The following is a 25,128-nucleotide window of genomic DNA, read 5'->3' as shown; positions in this document are numbered from 1 at the left end:
CCGTTAGTACAACGCATTCCTTGGATTTCTCACATTACTCATGATGTTGCTTCCCATTAGTATGATGGATTTCTCACATTACTCATGATGTTGCTTTCCGTTAGTACAACACATTCCTTGGATTTCTCGCATTACTCATGATGTTGCTTCCCGTTAGTACAACACATTCCTTGGATTTCTCACATTACTCATGATGTTGCTTCCCAGCTTTCACTGTTACCTCAAACTATAAATATTTGTTTCAAAGTACTCATTTTTGTAACAAGATTTATCTGGACTACATCATCTAACCCTGATAAACTACTTATTAACTACTCTCTGGGCACTGTGGCTGTGCATTTGTTTTGGTTATGTTTGATTTTTACTAAAGCCAGTGATCTGCTGAAGTTTCACTTTGACTATAAAAACAAGAAATAGTTAATAAACTGAACATCAAAAATGGCCCTAGAAAACCAGCTGCTTTGTATAAATACTCACCATCCTTTTGTCCAATAATTAGATTAGGAAACTTTGGAGCGACACTTGCTCCCATGGATACAGCTGTTTTTCCTCTAAAATATTTATCTTTAATCAAAAAAGATGTTATACAAAATACTTTCGTCATTGTAGTAATGCAATGGGTGCCCTTGTTTACAGTGGAGTTTCAAAAGAAGTAATCTTAACAGTTCAAGACAAGCATCTTGACAAATACAGGTAAAAAGTGAATGAAAATCCAAGTAATTAACATGCAATTTGTAGCTAATGCCTTTGGTCCAATGCATTAAACTTACCAATAAGGACAGTAGTTTGTCTAAAACATGAAGATAAACCAGGCTCTAACGGATTCAATTTATGGTCCCACTACAAGGCAAGAGTACCAGTCTTGGATCCATCCCCAGATATAACTGGATGAAGTGGAGATTTGTTAATGTCCTTGATGAGTTTGGGAATCCGAAGAAACATTCCCAAATGTGGACATTTTATTTTGAGGAAAGCAACCTCCTATGAACTTAATGTACCTTCCAATACCAAATCATCTTCATAATTATCTGATTCTGAAATTAACATCAACATCTGGTTATCCTATCTATCTGTGTCTGGGAGTGGGGGGCTTAGCATGATGGTTAAGGTCTTGACCTCAAAGATACAAGATACAGGATCTGATTCTGAACTCTGGTTATTGGCTTGGTTTGTAATAGTTTGCAGACTGATAGCCTAGTATTTGCCTATGAACCTATGAAGCACTATATCCTTTATTTATCTGATTTCATGTCCTGAAAATCTTTCACTAAGTTAGTAGAATGATACTGAAATGAAATATCTCCAAACATGACATTTCTAAGTTCACTTGATGACTTTTGTTAACTTCTTAGAAAACACACAAACAAAAAAAAGGAAAAGACACTCAAAGTAAACCAAGAAATGATTGTTGTAAGTGCCAAAACTGCTGGAAGAAATGAGCGAGGATAATTTTCAAAGTAAATTTATTCCAAAAATGTAGATATTCACATAAAATACTCCGTACCAGTGCAGCAAACAGCAAACACATGAACGCCTTTACACAACATGCGTTTTCATCTCAGTTTCCCGACTTCATCAGATAACCAGTAATTTCATCAATTAACCTTTATATCATCTAATTAATACAAAAACACCCAATCTCATTCAAGATCTGAATTTTAAAAATTTAAAAAGACAGTGAACATTCTATTGTTTACATTCACTAAATACATATACTGTCATTATGTTTCTCCATTAAATAGATGCTTGATAATAACATCCTCAAATAAATTTATTTAAAATAGATTGATATACATTTAATTCAAATCAAATAAATAACTATTATATATTAAAACAACTTCATAAATATTTTAAAACCTGTTATATTTTAAATGAGCAGGAATAAATGCCTTATGATCTACTGACTAAAGTGCTTAGTGCAACCCTATTTCTAAAGTTTTGCAGATCTTAGTTTTAAAAGTGGAACAATGGATATATAATCATTCAGCCCTGAGGGGGCTTCCTGTGTCCAGGGTCACTTGCCACCAAAGTTCTCTGAATTCTATTCTCTCTTCCCATGAACCTCCCTTTACATCTTTCTTAATTTGTTCCAACAAGACAAGAGAATTTAGCATTTGGACAAGATCTAGTGTGTTTATATAAAGCACTAGTTTCCTTTCTTGTTATAATATCGTATTTGTGCTTGTAAATTCTTCTCTTTAATATTCTCTCTGACTTTCCAACATAAAAAGAAGTACATTCTGATCACACAGCTAATTATACTATCCCCTTGGTCTCACAGTTGTAGTATCCTTCACTTTCTATCCATCTGTCCCTACTTTCTAAATAAATTTTGTTTATATTCATAATATTATATATTATTATATTATGAATGAATATATTATATAATGTTATATTATATAATATTATATATATAGTAGTAATATATGCACATTGTGGACAATGTCCACACTTATATGTTCCTTTTCTTCTCTTGTTGTATTTGTTAATATTTCCATGCTCCAATATATTCTTAAAACTTTGTGAATTCTTGTATACTACCTTAAAAGGAAGATCTTTGTTTGTAGGAAACATTGCCTACAATAAAATTGACATTTCTTTGAATGATATGTTATATGAGTGACTTTATGAACACAAACCATTTGCATATTTAAAAGTGGATAAACCTAGGGTACCCGCAATTTTTGGAATCCCTAAGACTCATAAGAACAAGAAGGACCCCCCTTTAAGACCTATAGTTTCAGCGGAGGGTTCTAAAACATATCCACTTGCTAAATATGTAGATACTAAATTAAAGTGTTTGTGGACAAAGAAGGAATCTATTTTAAAAGATTCATGGGACCTTCTTAAGGTATTATCTGATGACCTTTATTGTCAAGACCTAACATTTATTACTATAGACATTATTGACTTATTTTCTAGTATTCCCCATTCTTCTGGGATGGAAATGTTTGACGAAATGGTCTTTGATGATGACAATCTGCTCCACAATGACAAAATTGTATGTGTAGCTCTAATGGATATGATTCTTAAACATAACTTTCTTTGCTTCAATGGGGAATTTTATCATCAGATTAGTGGAGTCGCAATGGGTTCGGCCTGTGCCCCCACCCATGCTAACCTTGTGTTAGCTAAGTGGGAAGAAAAATATATTTTAAATTCTAAATATGCCTCCTGTTGGACTCTTTATTAGAGATTCCTAGACTATATAGCTATTTTATGGACAGGAAGTGTTGAAAAGTTAGAAGAATTCAAGATTTATATGGAAGAAACTACTGACTTCCTTAAATTTACATTCAACACTTCCAAAAAAAGTGTATAATATTTGGATGTAGACGTTTATAAAACAAATGGGAAGTTTGAAACTAAGATATTTAGAAAACCCACCTTTTGCAATTCCTTTCTGCATTATCAAAGTGCACACCCCCATTATTGTAAGAAAAATATAGTAAAGGGTCAATTTGTAAGGGGAAGTCGTATGACTAGTTTAGACACTGACTTCCAGATTGAATGTGACTTGTTAGAGAAAATGTTTTTGGAGAGGGGTTACCTACATGATTTTATTAATAAAATGAAAGAAGAGGTTATGGAAGGAAGAGCTCAAAAGTTTAAACCAATTCGGAGAAATATAGTACGTCCATCATGACATGCCCTTGACAAGTGATATTTATGATAACATTACCTTCCAACAAGCATTAGTATTGGAATATAATGCTCTTAATAATACTACCAAAAAATAGTTGAAAAAGAATGGAATAGATTTGTGGCATTTACAGACTTGGAAAAAAATATCAGATCTTCCTTTTAAGGTAGTATACAAGAATTCACAAAGTTTTAAGAATATATTGGAGCATGGAAATATTAACAAATACAACAAGAGAAGAAAAGGAACATATAAGTGTGGACATTGTCCACAATGTGCAAATATTATGAATATAAACAAAATTTATTTAGAAAGTAGGGACAGATGGATAGAAAGTGAAGGATACTACAACTGTGAGACCAAGGGGATAGTATATTTAGCTGTGTGTTCAGAATGTACTTCTTTTTATGTTGGAAAGTCAGAGAGAATATTAAAGAGAAGAATTTATGAACACAAATACGATATTATAACAAGAAAGGAAACTAGTGCTTTATATAAACACACTAGATCTTGTTCAAATGCTAAATTCTCTTTTCTTGTGTTGGAACAAATTAAGAAAGATGTAAAGGGAGGTCCATGGAAAGAGAGAATAGAATTCAGAGAACTTTGGTGGCAAGTGACCCTGGATGCAGGAAGCCCCCCAGGGCTGAATGATTATATATCCATCGTTCCACCTTTAAAACTAAGATCTGCAAAACTTTAGAAATAGGGTTGCACTAAGCACTTTAGTCAGTAGATCATAAGACATTTATTCCTGCTCATTTAAAATATAACAGGTTTTAAAATATTTATGAAGTTGTTTTAATATATAATAGTTATTTATTTGATTTGAATTAAATGTATATCAATCTATTTTGAATTAATTTATTTGAGAATGTTATTATCAAGCATCTATTTAATGGAGAAACATAATGACAGTATATGTATTTAGTGAATGTAAACAATAGACTGTTCACTGTCTTTTTAAATTTTTAAAATTCAGATCTTGAATGGGATTGGGTGTTTTTGTATTAATTAGATGATATAAAGGTTAATTGATGAAATTACTGGTTATCTGATGAAGTCGGGAAACTGAGATGAAAACGCATGTTGTGTAAAGGCATTCATGTGTTTGTTGTTTGCTGCACTGGTACAGAGTATTTTATGTGAATATCTACATTTTTGGAATAAATTTACTTTGAAAATTATCCTCGTTCGTTTCTTCCAGCAGTTTTGGCACTTACAATAATCGTTTCTTAGAAAACACCCTATGCAATCAGCTTAATGTAAATACTTTGAAAATCATGGCTAATGTAGATATATCCAGCATTATTATATTTCACCCCACTGTGTTAAGGAATCTATACCTCCTGGCATGTTTCAGTTTTAGTCTTTTATCCTCCACAATTTCTTTTCCCCTTCATTTTGCTATTTGCTGCTTTATTTAACATTCTCACTGCACTAACTAGTCATCTTTACCCATAAAATAAATACTTTAAATATTGCTATTCTGAATTTATTTAACAAATGCCCATTTTTACATGCTTGGCTTTATGTCACTTTTTTGCTTCTTTATGAATAAATTGTGTAGCACTTTGTTTATCACATGATGTTCCATCTTCTTTTTCTCGTCTGTGGATGTTCCATCTTCTTTTTCTGGTCTGTAAAATATTCTTTGTAAAACATTGAGTGATATTTTAAAATATCCTGCTTTTTTCACATTGAATACATGTAACACTTTATGATTTTTTTTCTATTTACCATCTTGGTTTAGGTCTTGCCTAAAAAAGATCCTCAGACCAGTGACTAACTAACTAACTAAGCATCTATGGCACACATGACTGTAGCCCTATATCATGCAGTTGCTATTTTTTGGGGTATCTAGGTCTGTAACCTGAGTTGTGACTAGCATATAATGCTTGCTATATTTTGTGGCACTTTATGCTTGTAACTTGTGACCTTTTTTTGTCATATTGTAGCAAGGACAGTTTTGCTGGTTGGTATGTTTCACTTTGTACCATTTTATCAAATTACAGGAAACTGCTTATCCTATAACTGTCATCTAAGCATCAAAGCTAATTTTACTGAATTTACTTTACTTCTCATCCCCATTTCACTTCCAGATAACATAGGTACACCATCTGCCTGTACCCCTTCCTTTGTCAGCCTACTTACATTAGGCAGTTTGAGGTAATATAGGAAATGCCTCATGCTCGTGGACAGCCCTTTGTTATTACCACACACAATATCGACTTGTGAGTGCTGTAGTTACATTTCTGAACTGGAGGCAAACGTCTGACGCCCCTTATACACCCATGTTGTCAGTGCTCACTGCACAACTACACCACTAAATCACACTCCAAACACCAAAACCTATATAGAGTGAGGTATTAGAAATTCATCCTAAAGCATTCTAGGCACCCTGATACAGATGTCAGCTGCACAATCACATCCCCCACCCTACCCCCACCAAATACACTACTGTTTCTGACACAAGCAAAGGTTATTAAAATATTATGCAGAAGTTCTAAAGAAGCCAGGGCTTACTACCACAAATGAAAACACCTTTGTCATAAGAGACTCTGTAATTAGACATAATGACACACCATTCTCCAGGGTAAGGAAAAATAGAGAGATGGCCTGCTGTCAACGAGATGCAGCATTCATGATGTCATCAAGGTTCTTAGATCCCCTCATTCTAAATATACATATGACTTGGTTACTGCACACATAGGAGTGAATGACCTTCAATGCTCCAGCTTGGATGATATTAAGACAGGCATGGCTAAGCTCCCTGTGTATGTTCCTGAGGCTGGTAGTCAGCTGTTTTTGATTAGTATCCTGCCATAACTGCAAATGATGCCACAATACAAGCAAAAACTAATTGACTTCAACTACTGGCTCATTAATTGGTGTAATTCTGGAGAGTTGGGGATGGGGTTCCAACATATGTCAGCTTGGACGGATTGAGATGGTTGACAGTCCTATGTGCTTCATTAGGGATGGGCTGCACCTCTCTTTTCTGTGTTTCTGCATGCCGGTAAAGTGCTTTCTGCCCCCACAGTACCATTTGTAGTTATAGTCAGTCTCCTACACCTACCATCCTAGCAAATCCATCTTCCATATCATGGCCAGTTACACAACCACCCCCCCCCCACCCCAAAGCCTACATCTGTGAAATATATCTCTACAAATTAGAATCCCTAACTATTGAACCTAACACAATCATTCTGGTGATTTTAACTATATGTCCATACAATGGTCAACATGCGCACACACACACACACACACACACACACACACACACACACACACACACACACACACACACACACACACATGTATATGTACTTAGCAGTTCCTGAGCATGACCAGTACTAATCCTCTCAACCAATTAGTGGCCTCCACTATTAGGGTATCAAAACTACTAGATTTGGGTGTTATGAATATGTACCTTCTTTCTTCAAATCTGTCTACCATGTCACAGTATTTTCTATAAGATTCCAGCCTAAGATAATGTCAGATGCCTTTCTTCAGTGACTTTTCCAAGGCTAACTTTCTAGCACTGACCTCCATCCTAAAGAAGTGTAAAATCTCCCACCTTCATAAGGACCCTATAACTATAACCACCTCTTATACCACACATTTCTTTATAACCTGAACTCCTACATTGATGCTTGTGTTTCCTCTTTTTCACAAATGTAGCTCCAAGTTTTAAAAATAAACCACCTTGGTGGAACCCCAGCATCAAGAAAGTCTATAAGGCAAAAAGGCTTCTAGGCTTAAGAAACAACATTAAATCCTCTGACTCCACATGTAACCTCAGGAAAGTAAATAAAACTAAGACAAACATCAAGATCTCAAACCTAAGTAGGAATTAAATATTGCTGTTACATTCAGAGATATCCAAAACCCCAACAGTTCATATCAAATGGCACTGCCGACACTGACCCTAGGGATATAGCAGATGAATTTAGCTTAGACATCTATCCTCTGTCATCTTTATGTTTTTCCTCCACAACATCCGGTTATCACCTCCCATGTGATTTACCTCAGAACAAGTACTAAAAGCTATCTTCAAAACCAAAATAAGTACATACATACATACATACATAAATAAATAAAGTAAATACATAAATAAATAAAAACACTAGTTCTATGGATTCAGGCAATATTCCAGGTTGTTTTCTTGTTAGTATGAAGAACTGTGTTACATACGCCCATGTGATACTTGAAGCTTACAGAATATCTGTAGGAGTCCCCTTCTACAAGAATACACTTTCCCTGGGAACTATAGCCAAATAAGGCCTACCAGCCTCATTTGTAAGGTAATAGCATGTGTCATTATGGAATGAATAAATAACAATACTGACATCTTACAATCTCTTAAGCCAGCCCAATTGCAGTTAATGCCTCTTTAACCTTGTTGACATTTGGGAAACAGTCACAGAAACACTGGATAAAGGCAAATTGGTATGCAGCACCTTCTTAGAAGCTATACCCCTCTACATCAAAAACGGAAACATCAAGTTTCCAGTACACGTGCACCGAGGAAGAACCTTGGTGCCTGCAACTTTAAAACATAGTTTTTTTGCAGGGGCACAAGCCCCCCTGCTCCCCCTATACCTACCTCTAATTATATACACTGTCTCCAAGATCACACAGTCTCTGGGGAAAGACAATAGTCCCCTACCCAGGGATTGTAGCTCTCACATACCTGTTGACTATCTGTATAGTCGAACAAGTACAGAAGATTAAACAGATGTTGAGCAAACTCCTGTCAACCAAACCACTGGAACCCATATACATATATTTTCTCGTAGTTTTCATATTGTTTTCTTATCTGATTTCAGTATGTATTTTTATTCTATTGGGCTCCACTATATGACAATTTAGTGTTGGGTTGCTGGAAAAGTGAATTTTTATATAAACAGTTTTCAAGGACATTTAATGGTGTGTCACAGTGGATATAAAAAGTTTACAAACCCCTGTTAAAATGCCAGGTTTTTGTGATATAAAAAAATGAGACCACAATAAATCATTTCAAAACTTTTCCCACCTTTAATGTGACCTATAACCTGTACAATTCAATTAAAAAACAAATCTGTTAGGTGGAAAATATAAAAAATAAAAAACGTGCAATACACTGGTTGCATAAGTGTGCACATCCTTAAACTAATACTTTGTTGAAGCACCTTTTGATTTAATTACAGCATTCAGTCTTCTTGCATACCAACTTGCCATCAATTAAAGAGACTCTGATTAACCCCCAAATAAAGTTCAGTTGTCCTAGTAGGATTTTCCTGACATTTACTCAGTTGCCTGCTACAGCAAAAGCCATGGTTCGCAGACAGCTTACAAAGCATCAAAGGTATTTCATTGTTGAAAGGTATCAGTCAGGAGAAGGGTACAAAAAATTTCCACAGCATTGGATATGCCATGAAACAAACTGAAGACAGTCATCAAAAAGTGGAGAAAATATGGGACAACAGTGACATTGCAAAGAACTGGACATTCCTCCAAAATTGATGAAAAGACAAGACGAAAACTGGTCAGGGAGGCTGCCAAGAGACCTACAGCAACACTGAAGGAGCTGCAGGAATTTCTGGCAAGTACTAGTTGTGTACTACATGTGACAACAATCTCCCATATTTTCCATATGTGTGTACTATGGAGTAGGGTTGCAAAATGTAAGCCTTTTCTTAGAAAAACATCCAGGCCTGGTTAAAATTTGCAAAACAATACATTGTTTCTAAAAAGCATGTGGGAAAATGTGCTATTGTCTAATGAGACGAAGGTTGAACTTTCTGGCCACAATTCCAAAAGGTACGTTTGGCGCAAAAACAACGCTCTACATCACCAAAAGAACACCATCCCCACGGTGAAGCATGGTGGTGGCAGTATCATACTTTCAGCTGGAACTGGGGATTTAGTTAAGGTGGAGGGAATTATGAACAGTTCCAAACACCAGTCACATTTGGCCCAAAACCTTCAGGTGTCTGCTAGAAAGCTGAAGATGAAAAGGAATTTCACCTTTCAGCATGACAATGACCCCAAGCATACATCCAAATCAACAAAAGAATGGCTTTACCAGAAGAAAATTAAAGTTTTGGAATAGCCCAGCCAGAGCCCAGACCTAAATCCAATAGAAAATCTGTGGGGTGACCTGAAGAGGGCTATGCACAAGAGATACCCTCACAATCTGACAGATTTGAAGCGCTTTTGCAAGGAAGAATGGGCAAATATTGTCAAGTCAACGTGCATCGTTATGATAGACTCCTACACAAGAAGACTGAATACTGTAATAAAATCAAAAGGTGCTTCAACAAAATATTACTTTAAGAGTGTGCACATTTATGCAACCAGCGTATTGTATGTTTTTTATTTTTTATATTTTTTCCCCTAACAGATTGTTTGTTTTTCAATTGAATTATACAGGTTATAGGTCACATTAAAGGTGGGAAAAGTTTTGAAATGATTTATTGTGGTCTCATCTTTTTATATCACAAAAATCTGGCATTTTAACACAGGTGTGTATATTCTTATAGACAGGGAGACAAATATTTTTGGGTCACGAATATTTAGGAAAATATTTTTTCTAATATATATTTAATTGTTTTCATCCAAACATCCTTCTCAGCTGTCCAGAGTTCTGCAGAATGTCCACATTTTTGCCTCATATTTTCATCTGTACCTCATAAAATTTGTTGTTTTCTTGCAAGTCACAGAGGATTGAAGTCAGTAAATAATGTTATATATTTGAGTTTCGGACTTCATATCCTTCAGAAAAACGCATGCTAACACAAATCCTGTTATTCTAGCAACAAATGTATAAGAGCAGTATTTAAATCTGTCCCTATTTTTGGGCCTTTGTTCCTACAGTATATTAGGCATTACCCAGATTTCTCACTCTAAGAGGTTGAGAGGTATAGATCCAAAATATGTAAAAAGAAATATAATGAATGAACAGTTTATTAGGTTAGCTAGACTTAGTTCTGATGATAAAGAATTGTATAAGGATTTTTTGCTGCTGGAGAAGCTTATTCTACTGAAAGGTTATCCTGAAAAGTTGTTTGGTCTTGGTGTTGTTTCAGGCTACACTGAAATAACTGTTGGTTAGGAAGTGTCTTTTGACATCAACAGCTATAGAGAACAAATTTTGTCTCATTTATTCTATTGATGTAAAAGATATATATGAAGAATTTTAATAATAACAGCGGGAAAGTGATTTTTAGAATTCAAGTGCTCACTTTAACAATTAGTATAGCCCCCTGAAAATGTGCATTTAAAAGATTCACAAATTTAAAAGCACTTTTAGAAAATGTATTTAAAGTTCTGAATGAATATTGAATAGTAATGAATGCTAAGAGAATGGCAGGGATTCTATCATGTGGATCTTGCAGTTATTGCAGATTTATTAATGATTCAGATCTTTTCAGGTTAGATATATTGACTGTATTTATAAGGTTACAGGAAAATATTTGTGTAATACAAATGGGATGGTCTATATGGCAACATACACAACATGTGAAAGTTATTATGTTGAAAAAACACTCTCAAGTTATCACTTAGAATTTATGAACATGTTTAAGATGTAAGAAATAGAAATAAATCAAAGGCATTGGTAAGCATAGTTTAAAATGCTTACACTTAAAAAATACTTTCATGGTTAATGAGAAACTAGATTTAGGTATTAAGAGTGGGTACTGATGCAATGTATTTGAAATGAGAGAGTTATTCTGGCAGTTAACTCTGCATGCTAACAGGAAGTCAGGATTAAATGATAAAACAAATATAAAATGTGTGTTAATTTATGTATTTTAAAGTGAATATGAATATTTTTATTTTTATTAAAGTTGTGTGAGAATGATATTGATGGAATAGGAAATGTCATGTGGCTTGATGTGGAATGTACATAATAAAATGGAGATGAGTGGTTTATTTACTTAACATCTATTTACCTGTTAAGTCTAACTGGGACAGAGCCCATTTTCAGTGGAGGCCCAGGGAGAAATGATCCAGGCCCATGGCCTTGGAATGTGGGAAGAAATCGGAGCACCTGTAGGAAACCCACACAAATGTAGGGAAGACATGCAGACTCAGCACAGAAGGCACCCCAGCCGAGAATCAAACCGGAGAGGTTTTTTGTTGTGAGGAGACATTGCTAACCGCTGCACCACTACACTGCCCAATTGATGATTTGGTGGTAGATTTATGCTGATGAATTTCTGCAGAATAAAAGAAAAAAAAACACTCAAGGTTAAATATTATATTGTAGTGTGCTGTGTTCATTTGTTTCTGACTTCTTTCACATGTGGCTTAAAGAGTTTAATTTTTTAGATTTCATTTATTTTCTCTCATTATTGCCCACTCCTCCATATAATTCATTTCCAGCATCATTACCATTTTTATAGTAAACCTGTTTTGACTGGTATGAATGCTATTTTACCTTGAACTGTCTCGGACATAGACTTAACTGCAGTGTGGTGAAGACCTGGTCAGATACTGCTCATGAGTCACCTCTGAAAAAGGGTATCTCTCTCTCTCTCTCTCTCTCTCTCTCACTCTCTCTCTCTCTCTCTCTCTCTACTGTACAAATGTGTGTGTGTGTGTGTGTGTGTGTGTGTGTGTGTGTGTGTGTGTGTGTGTATTTATATTATATATTATAAATCATGAATAAATATATATATATATATATATATATATATATATATATATATATATATATATATATATATCTATATGACTCTACTTCACTTGACCTAAAACTCATTTGACTGACACTCATTTGACCGACATCCAACTGGCCTAAATTTCATTTGATTGACAACTTATTTGACTGACTCCCATTTCACTGATATTTAAGACATAGAGTTGTTGTGGGTTTTCCTTCACCTGTGACTTGCTTGTGATAAAAAGAATTACTGTAAATTACAGTGCTGACTGTTAGAATTCCGATAGTCATGTAGAAAGTAGTGTTTCTAAATGTGGGTTTGTCTCTCTACATTTTTATGGCAAGTATCTAAAGTAATTTGGCGAGTGTTTTGTGTGTTCTCAGCAGTACTGGCAACGTGTAGAGTACTGTAAGGCAAGTTAAAGGTATACGTCCTTTTGCCCACTGTAATACAATCCTGGAATTAGTACATAAAATTAGGGGGGGGCACAGCCTCCCACATTGGGGGGGTTGAGGGGCATAGCCTGCCACCTAGTTTGGTTGTACATTGTCCCGTTTCTGTTAAGAGGGTAAGTAAATAGTTTGTAAGAAGTTCTGTAATGGGTTAGTTATTAGTGTTCTAAGTGTGCTTGTCTATGGGTTAAGATTTAGTATGTTGAAATTCAGCATTGTAAGCTGTCGGTGAAATGGGCGTCAGTCAAATGAGTTGTCAGTCAAATGAAATTTAGGTCAATTGGGTGGCAATCAAATCAGGTTTAGTCAAGTGAAGCAGATCACTATATATACACATATACACACACACAAGCGCGTGCACACACACACACACACACACACACACACACACACACACACACATATATATATATATATATATAAATTGCCTGAGAATGGTGGTAGGATGCATACTGTGGGACAGATGAAGAAATGAGGACATAAGAACATAAGCCAAAGTAGCTCCAATTGCAGAAAAGATCAAAGACAACAGATTACAGTGGTTTCAACACATGTGTAGAAAGGCAGAAGCAACTGAGGTAGATTTGGGACAGAAAGAAGAAGGTAAGAAGAAGCGAAGACATCCAGCAAAGAGGTGGATGGATTGTGTAAATGAACATCTGTGGCAGTCGGGCATGAGTGTTGAAGAAGGCAGGAGTTTGGCACTGAATCGAGAGAGTTGGCGACAGTTAACATGATACCCTGATGAAAAATGGGAAAAAGAGGGTTGATGCTGATATATATATATATATATATATATATATATATATATATATATATATATATATATATATATATATATATATATATATATATATATACACACACACACATATATATATATATACACATATATATATATATATATATATATATATATATATATATATATATATATATATATATATATATACATATATATATATATATATATATATCATTCCCTTCTGAATCTTGAAATCCTAAAACATCAAAATTCATATGGTCAAGGCCATATGATTGAAGTTTTAGAAATTCAAAATTCCGAACGGAAATCTGCATACAGTGTGGAACGGGAGATTTCCCTTTTCCTTGCTGTAGTGCAATCTCGGAGTTGGTATATTTCAATCTTGGAGTTGATATATTTAAGTAGCAGGGGTGTGAGGGGTGCAGGGGGGATTGTCCCCCTGCAGAAATGTCGAAAAAGTGGTTTTTTTTTTGTTATGTTGGATTTATTTCAGAATCTCGATATTCCAAAACATCATTCATATGGTCTCGATCATATGAAATTTGATGTTTCTGAAATTTGAAATTCCAAAGTAAATCCATATTATATATATATATATATATATATATATATATATATATATATATATATATATATAGATATAGGGATAGATATAGATATGTGTGTGTGTGTGTGTGTGTGTGTGTGTGTGTGTGTGTGTATATATATATATATATATATATATATATATATATATATATATATATATATGTATATACACACACACACACACATATATATATATATATGCACAGACATTTTTGTCTTGTCTTGCATCACTCAGATTGCTGTCTTATTTCATTTCATTGTGGAACTGTATTGCATTGTTTTATTTAACATCTTTTTCCCTTGAATATTAAAGGTTCTGATTAGGAAAGGTATTAATCTTGTGTTTCATTGTGAACCATATGACCCACAAGAAGCTGATTACTTGTAAACTTTTGGAGGATCTAGAAACTAATATTTGTTATTCAATGTTTTTCCTGAGAAAGCTCACTTGAAGTATATCTGCCATAAAGGAAACTGCTATGTGGGAAAAATTTCCACAGCTTCCCATTATATTCCTATTGTTTTCTTGCGCCTACTGCCCATGTTATTGCCAGCCCCTTTTGTTAGTTTTACCACAAAATCCCAACAAAAAGCGTCACCACTCTTCTTTCATTGTCTCTTGTTAATATACTTAAAAACACTTTATGAAGTCACCCCCAAAACCAATTAAAATCTCTCTCACTCTGGTATGCAGATTCAGAATACTGATTATCCTTAGAAGAATACATGTGTAACCAATTATTCTCAGACAAAATCTAAAAGCCTTATGACCTTTGAAACATCCATATTTATATTGTTGCAGAAACTTGTTTCCAGTCCAGAGACAGCATTCCCCCTCTAGCTGGGTTTAAAGTGCATTAAGTCATTCAGACACTCTGTTGAGGGTATTTCTGCTATTACTTGTGGTATTCATATTCCCTTGCAATCCCGTTACTTCACATATAATTAAACAAGAAAACCACCTTAAACTCTTACATATCATGTTATCCATAAGCAAGTCCACGTATCATCACATCATTGTCAACTGCAGATCCCACATCTCATGACACCTATCTTACCAATCAACAGTATCTAACTACTGAACCTAACATTATCGTTCTAGGAGATTTTAACTACCCTTCTGCAATCTGGCTAACATACACTACAAACAACCTATATGCATAACAGTTCTTGGGCTTTGTCAGTACGAATTCTGTTGAACAGATAGTATTCTCCCTTACAAGGTGTTCAAATGGACTCAGTGTGTTTATTACTGAATCACCAGAATGTTCCTTCCTACTGTCACTTCATCACTGGTCAAATCATACTACATAATACATAATAGTTTCCACAAGATCACAGATCCAGATGCATTCAAATTCTACTGTCTTTAGGGACTTTTCCAATGCTAATTTTCTAAAATTAGCTGATGACTAAAACAGTTTTAAGTTCTCTCCACCCAAAGAGGATCCCATAGTTAGAACAACAGATTATAGTACTAGTTTCTATTCCCCCATAAATTCCTGCATTGAGGCATATGCCCCCACCCATCACAATTAGCAAAAAGGGTAAAAAAACGTTTAGTGATAACCCAAACTCTGGATACAAGTTGCAGAAATTTGAAGAAAAAATAGTGTTTATAGTGTTGGTAGAAAAACCAACCAAGAAGGAAAGATGGGTGTGCAGGAACAAAATAAATAAAACTAGGAATGGATAGCTGCCATTAGCACTGCAAATAAGGAGGAGCAAAAGTACATTTTGTTTGAAAAGGCAATCACGATAGGCCAGGATGTCAATTTCTTGAAACAAACAAACAACAGAAGAGCAACAAACATAAGCAGAAATACTGTAACAGAAGTTGTAAGATCTGGAGGAAGACGCAGCATTAATTAAAGCTTAGCTGCAGTAGTAGATTCACAGAATACAGGAATTAATACAGGAACTAAAATACAATAAAAAGACGGGCCGAAAAGAAGTATGATCTTGAAAATCGCTCAAGAAGTAATAATTCAGGATAATTGGAATGCAAGATAGGGTGAACAACAGTCAATTGGAGCAATGTGTAATTCAGCTATTACATGAGAGATGTGTGATATCAGGAAATCAAGAAACTCTAATAGAGAGATACACAGCGTGGGTGGCTGTAAGCAGCAGCAGAAAGGCATCCCAGGCATGTTTTGGCATGCTTCCAATCTTTTGCTGTGAAAAAAGTGCATCAGGATGGGGAATGGTTTAGGCTAAACTATACAGAGGATGTTCAAATGTTTAAACAAAGGTATCATAGACAGCTAAACAACCATCCTTCCAACCATACATCCATCCTCAACCCATTTTCCCATTTTGCACATGGGGTTGGGGTGTCACTTCAACAGTGAAAATCATCACGAGCCAGGTCCAGACAGTAAACATTTGAATTGTTTGCCAGACAAGTACTAGGCAACCAACCTTAGAAGCTGAAAATCCCATAATAAAGAAGGCAAGACCAGGGAGCACAGAGGGGGGGGGGGTCACGTGCCAGTTTAAAGATAAGTATGAAATAAACAAATCACAAAAGCAATACAAGAAGATGAGAAAAGAGACACGATGGTAGAAGGAAAACAGGTGGCAGACATTTATATCAAAGAAAGAACAAGAAGCCTCTCCCAAGAGGGATTAGGCACAAAAACAGAGGAGAGTCAGACAAAGTACAATTCTAAGGAGATGGGAGGAATGTGTATTGGATGGTTTGGGCAACTCAAAAGTGAATTGCTAGGCAAATGTAAGATTAAACACATTGAATAGAAGCATTTATGATGGATAGCAGAGTCAAAGATGTAGAAGGAAGGACTACAGAAGAACTAACAGTGACCACATAAAGAAAAAAGCAATAAATAAGTTGAAGGTGTGACGCCCATGCACTGGCCCAGCAATCAAGGAGCCTCAATCCTCACCACTAACACCAGTAAGGGGCATCCACAAAGGGGAGGATAACAAATACACACACGGTAAAGTACAATATTCCTTAAGATCACACAGAGATCACAGTCAGTCTGGGTCTCCCTTTCTCTCCAGATCCCCAATAAGACTTCCCACTGGCACAGCTATAGGGTACAGGTCTCAGCCTAGTAGTCAAGCTAAAACCTCCAGCATGCTCTCTGTCCAACCAGTGCTTCATGTCCCTGTCCAAGTAGCTGACACACACACACACTTTGAGATATGAGTTATATACGAACACACAATTACTCCTGGGGAAGGCTGGCACAGGTTCTCCAGCTATGCCCCCTTCTCTGCCAGGCTATATGGTAGTACCACTTGCCATCAACCACTAATATCAGCTACTAATAAGGCCCTTATCAAAGGGTGTCCAGCTATTACTGTGCAATATTACTATCCAACTGTTGTTTGACTGAACACCAAGGCTTATTTGGGGTGGCTTGGACAGTATCACTATATACATGCAATGTACTCTAGAGCTTAAATTATCTCTACACAAAAGAGCCACAGTTGAAAGGTTTAAAAATATTTAATAAATAATAAAAAAACAAGACAATACTTCTTACTAGAGAGTAATGACTTACGAACCACTACTGGTATAACAAACAAATGAAATGAGGAGCCACCAAGCTGAAGAACGCCAATACAAAATATATCACAAAACGGCACTTTATTGGACCAAAAATAACAATTATAAACAACAGATGTGAAGCGCTTTTCGTTTATATTTGTTATTTTTGGTCCAATAAAGTGCCGTTGTGTGATATATTTTGTATTGGCATTCTTCAGCTTGATGGCTCCTTGTTTCATTTGTCTTACTAGAGAGTGCTAGTCAAGAGTTCAGAGATCACTGAAAAATGCCTAAAATAATACAGTAGAATAGTTCTGGCATCAATAAAGAAAAAAACAACTAGTCTAATCTTCCTATTTCCTAGCTATATCTAAGAAAAAACACAGTTCTAAAATAAACTTACATACAGAGCATACACAGAGTGCTGGTGATGCTGGATGTTCTCAAGACAAATGCAAAATACTCGGAGTCTCTCTGTCCTTAAATTGGTAACACAATACCACTGACTAATTTCAGATTGCATCATTATTTTCTGTTTCCTAGGCTAACAGAAGCTCAGAGTGTAACAGCCCTTTTGATATTGCACCTGGTCAGGAAGCTACAGCAATAAAAGACAATATGCATGCAAATTCTAGCAATTAACTCTAGTCTCAAAACAAAATCAAGAATTCCTTCACCCAAACATCTCAGCTCTGGGTTTTGTGATTAAACAATTACACAATGCTTGACTTATCAGCGTTCCTACAGCAGAGTGCACTGTTGTTACATTTTTGCAGTTCCACATTTAACACCATTTTCTTCCATTTAAGAGAGCAAGCCTGTGGCTTATATTAATATTTACAAATGACAGAATTATCTACAAAATTCTACCTGGCTAGGCTGGCAGCCTTCACCTATCTTCACGGAAGGAATGGACATTCAGAAACAGGTGACTGTGCAAAGTGTTGGGAGAAAGGAATGAAGTAAGAAACTATAGGCCTACCTCACTGATTAATGTAGATATTAAGATTTTGGCAAAGGTATTGACAGAGTGATTAGATGACATATTGCCAAAAATAGAACAGGAGGGCAAAATAGCTGTCTGAAGGGAAGGAAGGTAGAAACAAAAAAATGGTGGGACCACTGGAATTTATTCATGAGGGTGGGGAAGGAATAGGTGGGATTATGCTGTTGGATTTATGATGTAGTAGAAATTCCCATGGAAGACACTGCAGCAAAGGTAGACGGGAAAAAGTTCATATGTTAGATACAGGCCCTATATCAAAACCCAGAAATGGAAGCACTCATAAATGGAGTAGAATTCTAGTAGTCGAGGACAAAGATGGGGACCAGACAGGGGTGCTCACTATCCACAACCCTGTTCAAGCTTGTGATTGAGGAGCTGGCAGTGGAAGTTTGGGCACAATTTAGCAATGCCTGTAGGAAAGCAGTGGACAACATCTTAGTATGTGTTATATGCAGGTGACTGCATGTTAATGTCAGAGGATGTGGCTGCAGAAATGGGAACTATAAGAGAGATATTTGAGAACTTTATGGAAGTGGTGGGACTCAGATGCAACAATAAAAAGGCAGTGGTAGTAAGATTAGGAAAATTGATGTGGAAAGGGGAGATAGATGAGCTAAAACCAGAAGAATTTGCCAAGTACCTAGGGCTCTATGTTGAGAAAACAGTGAGATAAACAAATAGAAAATCCCTAGAGGAAGTTGGAAAAAACATGAGATGCCCCTTAGAGTGCTGGGGAGAGGTCTTATACATCGCTTGGGAAAATTAATGCAGTAAGGATGATGACACTACCAATAATCCTCCCCCTACTCTGCAACATACAATCAGACCCTAGGAACAAAATGCTATAGCAAATACAAAAAGATACAGAGGACTGGGTAAATGAACACAAATGAAAATATTCATAAAACACTTAATTATGCCAAAATTAGAGGAAGATGAGGCTCAACAGCTAATAGTCAGGATAGTGGGAGGAGGAGATGTGATCAAAAATGGTGATGTATAATCCATCTGCAGGGAAGTCTCCAGGAACAGACAGTATTCCTGTGGAAGTTTGGAATTAAGGAAGGAAGAAAGTGATAAAAATCCAGATGATTTTGTTTAGTAGTATTTTAAAAGGAGAGGAAACACCACCATTTTGGAAGAAAGCTGTGGTAGCTGTATTACCCAATGAGGGGAAGACCCATCAGACCCAGCTTCATATAGGACCATTTACATTTTAAGCCATGATTATAAAGTGTTTATGTTTATACTAGATAAAAAAATGGCAAAGGTGTTGCCAAAACTCACTGATACATATCCATGTGGTAACTGTTGATGAAATATGGTGTACCATGACAAACGATTGCACATGAATGTAATATATTTATGGAGCTAACTTACATTGTCAAATGCAAACACCAGTTTGGGAGTTTTCCAGATGGAAAAGATAAGATAGACTGTAGCTAAGGGGATAAATCAGAATGGGCCAGTTGCTGGTGGTGATAAAATGCACTATGCACCAGGACTGCACTACAGAGGTGATATGGAAATGTGTTTAATGCAATAAAGTTTGACTAATTATAAAAAATAAATGGGACACTCTTTTTTAAATAAACTTAATCTCCTCACTAAAAGTAACTTCAAAATGGTAAATACACTGCAGTTAAAGTCACTTTGCTCTTCTAATGATTTAAAACTGACTTTATCTGAGATTCACTTATTTTCTCTTGGTCAGTTTTTGTTTGGTTTCATCTTCTTCTGGCTATTGTGGTTTCAGAGCTGTTCAATTGATTTAAAACCATTTTACCTAAATTTCGTTTACTTTTCTCTGTTCAGCTGGTTTCAAACTTTTGTTGTCTAGTTGTGGTTTCAGTGCTATTTTGCAGATTCTAAACTGCTTTTTTTCTGAGTTACATGTATTTTTCATTGTTCAGCTTTTGTTTGGTTTCAGTCTGTGCTGGCCTGGTGTGGAGGTCCTCTTGGAGGAAATAGTGGTTATTCTAAATAAATTAGCACTACTGACTTGAATTTATTGCTGTTTTTCAGTGTTTCCCATGTGTTTTCTTCCTTGCTTAATATATACAGCCCAACTCAAAAATTTCCCTGTAGTCAATATTACTTTTATATTTAACCTTTATTCAGCCGACACCTGGCATGAGTTTGGTCTGGGCCTAAAAAAACGTGCTGGTGTGTGTAGCCTTTAACAATCTGTTATACCAGCTCTTAAACACTAGCATCCAGGCATCTCTATCACATCAGTGTTACTAAACTCCCAAGCAGTCGTATTGTATAAAGCACCTCTGCAGTCTTTCTCAAACAGCCCAAACTGGATGTGCACTTCTGTCATTCCCCCAAACAGTCCAGATTGTGTAAACACCTCTGTAGTTCCTCAAATAGTCCAAATTATATAAATGTCTCTGTAGTTCTTTTTACTTTTTAAAAATGTCCCTTTCACACTTCAGCACTGGGCATAATGGAGTGGCAGCAGACTAGCCCCTTCCCTTTCATCAACAACATTCTAGCACTCTGTATCCGTATCCTAAGGCAGTATAAACTGTCTTATTTTCACTAATGAACATAAACTTAACCCTGTAGATGACACCTGCGATATGTACAAATAATAAATGAACATTATCAGACTGCTGAGTACTAAAGTTAAAACCATTATATTTCAAGACAGGACAGGGACAAAAACAATACCTGGCCAAAAATTATACAATAGGTTTGGAAGGACTGCAGATGTGCTTTTTACAATATGTCACTGAATATTTTATACTGTTTTAGTAATGCCACATCCCCACACTCCCTCCCCCCCTCTGGAAGGGAGGACCCTTCACAGACCCTGGGAGCTATAAACCTACCAACTTTATGAGTCTTATCTGTAAAGTTATGGCATGCATCATGACTGCAGATGTGCTTTTTACAATATGTCACTGAATATTTTATACTGTTTTAGTAATGCCACATCCCCACACTCCCTCCCCCCCCTCTGGAAGGGAGGACCCTTCACAGACCCTGGGAGCTATAAACCTACCAACTTTATGAGTCTTATCTGTAAAGTTATGGCATGCATCATGACTGCCTCATAAACCATGACATCAATAACCTGACTAAGCCTGACCCACTGTAATTCAGCTTTGTACAAGACAGGTTGTGTCTGCTGAATCTTGTCAGCTTCTTTAAGAAGTTCACTCAGGTGGCTGGCAGTGAGTACACCATCCATGCCTATCTTAATCTGGCCAAAGCATTTGATAACATAATATACCACTACATAGAATTGTTTATAAGCTGATGGCCTTAAACATAAATCCCAACATAATAAGATGGATAGCCAACTGGCTTAGGAATTGAATACATATTGTTTGAGTGGGTGACACCTCCTCAAACAGAGTGAAGGTGACCAATGGTGTCCCCCAAAGATCTGTACTGAGGCCCCTCCTGTTTAGCATCTATTTTGAACCCTAAAAGTGACAACAGAAGATATGTCTAGATAACAAAGTTTGCAGCTGTCAGGTTTAGATACGTATGCCCTCCAAAAAGAACCAACTGAGCTCAATTTTTGGTGCTTAAAAAAACGTCTCTTACTTGATGCCAAGAAATGTAACATCATCACCTTCAGGAAGCAAAAACACTCTGTATCCTATTTCATTGAAAACATCCCATTATCTTGCAAATCAGTGATCAGATATCTGGGCCCTTGGGTTGATAGCTCCCCTCTCCTTTGATCATCATGTGGTGACTGTACTTGGTAAATCCTTTTATATTTTTCAACTAGTTGCCAAAGACATGCCTTTAAAATTGAAGTCATTGTCTCTTTATATTCTGCCCTAGGTAGACCAATTACAGAATATAACAAACTTTCTGGCATATATCTGGCCAGGCACATTATGAAACTTAAAATCATTGTCGAGATTCATAGCAAAAAGGATCTCTGGTTATAAAAAAACTTAACTACCTGGAGAGATTGGAGTTAGGCACATGTTGAGAAAAGCTTCTTTGATCCTAAATGTAGATCAGAGTGTGTATGTACCTTTAGGAAGCTTTCCAGTGAGCTAGCACATGTATGTAAATACTGAGCACGTGCAAGCAAAACTGCCATTTTTAGTGAGCTGTAGAGGTGTAAGCATGTATGTATGTGTAGTAGTTAGTTTGTTTATATTTTATGTTGTTGCTATCAATCCTGATGTGTTTGCATGTAATAAAGTATATAAACAAACAAACCTCTTTGTCTTAACTAGCTATACAAGACGAGTGACATGATGTCAGAATGGGATCCAAAGTCAAGACCATGAGGCACTCAGTTAAAGTTGAAGGAATATACAGGAGTGGATGATTCCTACTGCTCAAACGACTTGCAAAACAGGTCAGAAATGAATTCCAGGTACTATAACTTGCTTAAATGATTTTTTATTCAATGAATATAAAACGATGCACTCAGAATATTCAAAATTAATTTCTAGTTAAACGAAATATCTGAAACTGTGACATATTGATACAAATATTCAAAATAGTTACTAAAATGTTTGAAATAAAATCCAAATCATATTTGAATGTATAAAACAGTGAAAATGACTGTATTTTTTCACCATGTACTACTTTTTCACATTAACTAAAGCTATTTGCAATATCCGGTGTACAAAGTGTTCGCAAGTTTGTGCAGTATTATAGTGCAGTTATTTCGCAAAATACAGTCATTTCAAAGAATATTTCCCAAAGAACGGTCTTTTGAAGAGTTTATTGTGCATTGTTACAAGTACCTGGTGTGTGTGCATGTTCATATATAATTACAAAGGCCATATTTTGCATTGTGTTTAAGGATAATTTGTTGACATGGCAAAAGGATTCTGCAGACCTGCTACATTTGTATTTCATAATAATACTGCAAAAAATTGGAGAGAGTTTGAGTTAGAGTATGATATTTTCATACAGGCTGCATTTTCTGACAAAGATGCACAAACAAAGGCATTTATTCATCTTACTATAGCTAGTTCAAAAGCCATTGAAAGAGAATGCTCATTTGTGTATGCACCTGATGTGTATGCATGGGAGGGGGAACCGCCATATAGTGGTACCAGCTGAAACAAGGGAAGACCCAGAGTGCTTAAAACATAAATTTAGAGAAATGTGTAACCCCCAAACAAATATTACAGTGGAAAAGCACTTATTTTCCACATGAGATCAAAAGCCTGGTGAAACTTTTGGAACATATATAACTGACTTGAGAAATAAGGCCAAAACGTGCAGATATGGTGATTTATAGGATGAGTTGATAAAATACAGGCTTATGTGTGATATTAAAGATGATGCAGTGAAAAACATTTTGCTTTGAGACAGTGATTTAACTTGGGCAATTGAGATTTGTCAAATATATGCGCTCAAAGAAAAGCACACAAGCATGCTTACAAATGAGAAGTGCATGCTTCCAACACCTTCCAAAACTATTGTTGATAGTATGCAGCACATGGTTAACAGATATAAACCTAAGGGCATGGCCCCACCCCAAGCCTTTCTAGCAAGTTCCAGGCCAACCTCAGTGAAACCCAGAACCTTTCTAGCAAATTTTAATGTGTGCTCTGTAAAATGGATATACTCAGTGAAGCACAAGGGTTAGTCAGCAAACTGAAAGTGAGTGCCCTCACCTAGCCTCATAGTCAACTGTCATAATTGTGGTGGAAATCATGAGTCTAGAGGAGAAAAGTGGTTAGCTTTTTGTCAGCAATGCCACAAATGTAAACACTGGAATCATTTTCAAAGGTTTTGTAAATCAAAAGAGGTCCATTATTTTATTTCAAACAGACAAGTTGATCAATTAAAAAGCTGTGACCCTACTTTTTATGTTGATGATGTGTCTGTGCTTGGTGAAACAGTCGATTCAGTAGATTTATGGGCAAATAATGAAGTATTTTGTACTGTTTGGATTAATGGGAGACCCACAGAGTTCAAATTTGTTAGTGGTTCAAAGTATAATATTATGTCAGCAGAAACACTTGCTAGAGTAAGAGCTGGTGAGAAGCTTGATTTGGCTAAGTGTGTGAAGCTTGCTGCTTATGGTGATGAAGAAGTTCAAACTGAAGGCTCAGTAGTGCTTTCATGTTACTCTGCTGGGAACAGCTATGACTTGCAATTTTACTTAGTCAAAAGGCACATACAGTCATTTTTTGGCCTCAGAGACAGTTTGAAAATGGGACTACTTTTATTTAATAAAAAAGTCCACCATGTAAGCTTGAATGACAACTGTTCTAATTTCACACATACTATTTTTTCTACCTATGCTGATCTTTTCAAAAACAAACTAGGCAAACTCCCAGTTGCGTACTCCATGAAGTTAGACCCTGAAGACAGCCCAGTCACCAGACCAGCAAGGAAAGTTCCAGTAGCTATGCAGGGTAGAGTCAAAGCTGAGCTTGACAGAATGGTGCAGCAAGGAGTGATTCTTCCAGTAGAAGAACCAACTGAATGGGTATCCTCCGTGGTAGTAGCTCATAAGAAAAGCTCAGATGATATTAGAATATGTATT

The 25,128-nt window shown here is 36.0% G+C and overlaps 1 protein-coding gene across 1 annotated transcript in view; it reads right to left on the bottom strand.

Annotated features, from left to right (window-relative positions):
* LOC122804006 (solute carrier family 15 member 2-like) overlaps positions 1-21,834 on the bottom strand; it is a 748,008-nt gene extending 726,174 nt beyond the window's left edge. The window contains exon 1 of the mRNA XM_044073688.1: positions 21,646-21,834. Within this exon, the coding sequence (XP_043929623.1) occupies positions 21,646-21,834 (189 nt within the window). The remainder of the gene's footprint in view (positions 1-21,645) is intronic.
* Between the last annotated feature and the right edge of the window lie 3,294 nt (positions 21,835-25,128).

This window comes from Protopterus annectens, chromosome 6.part0 (assembly GCF_019279795.1).
Source record: "Protopterus annectens isolate FY-2018-M chromosome 6.part0, PAN1.0, whole genome shotgun sequence".
NCBI lineage: Eukaryota > Metazoa > Chordata > Ceratodontiformes > Protopteridae > Protopterus > Protopterus annectens.
Note: the sequence above shows the minus strand (reverse complement) of the source record. Positions and strands in the feature narration are given on the sequence as shown.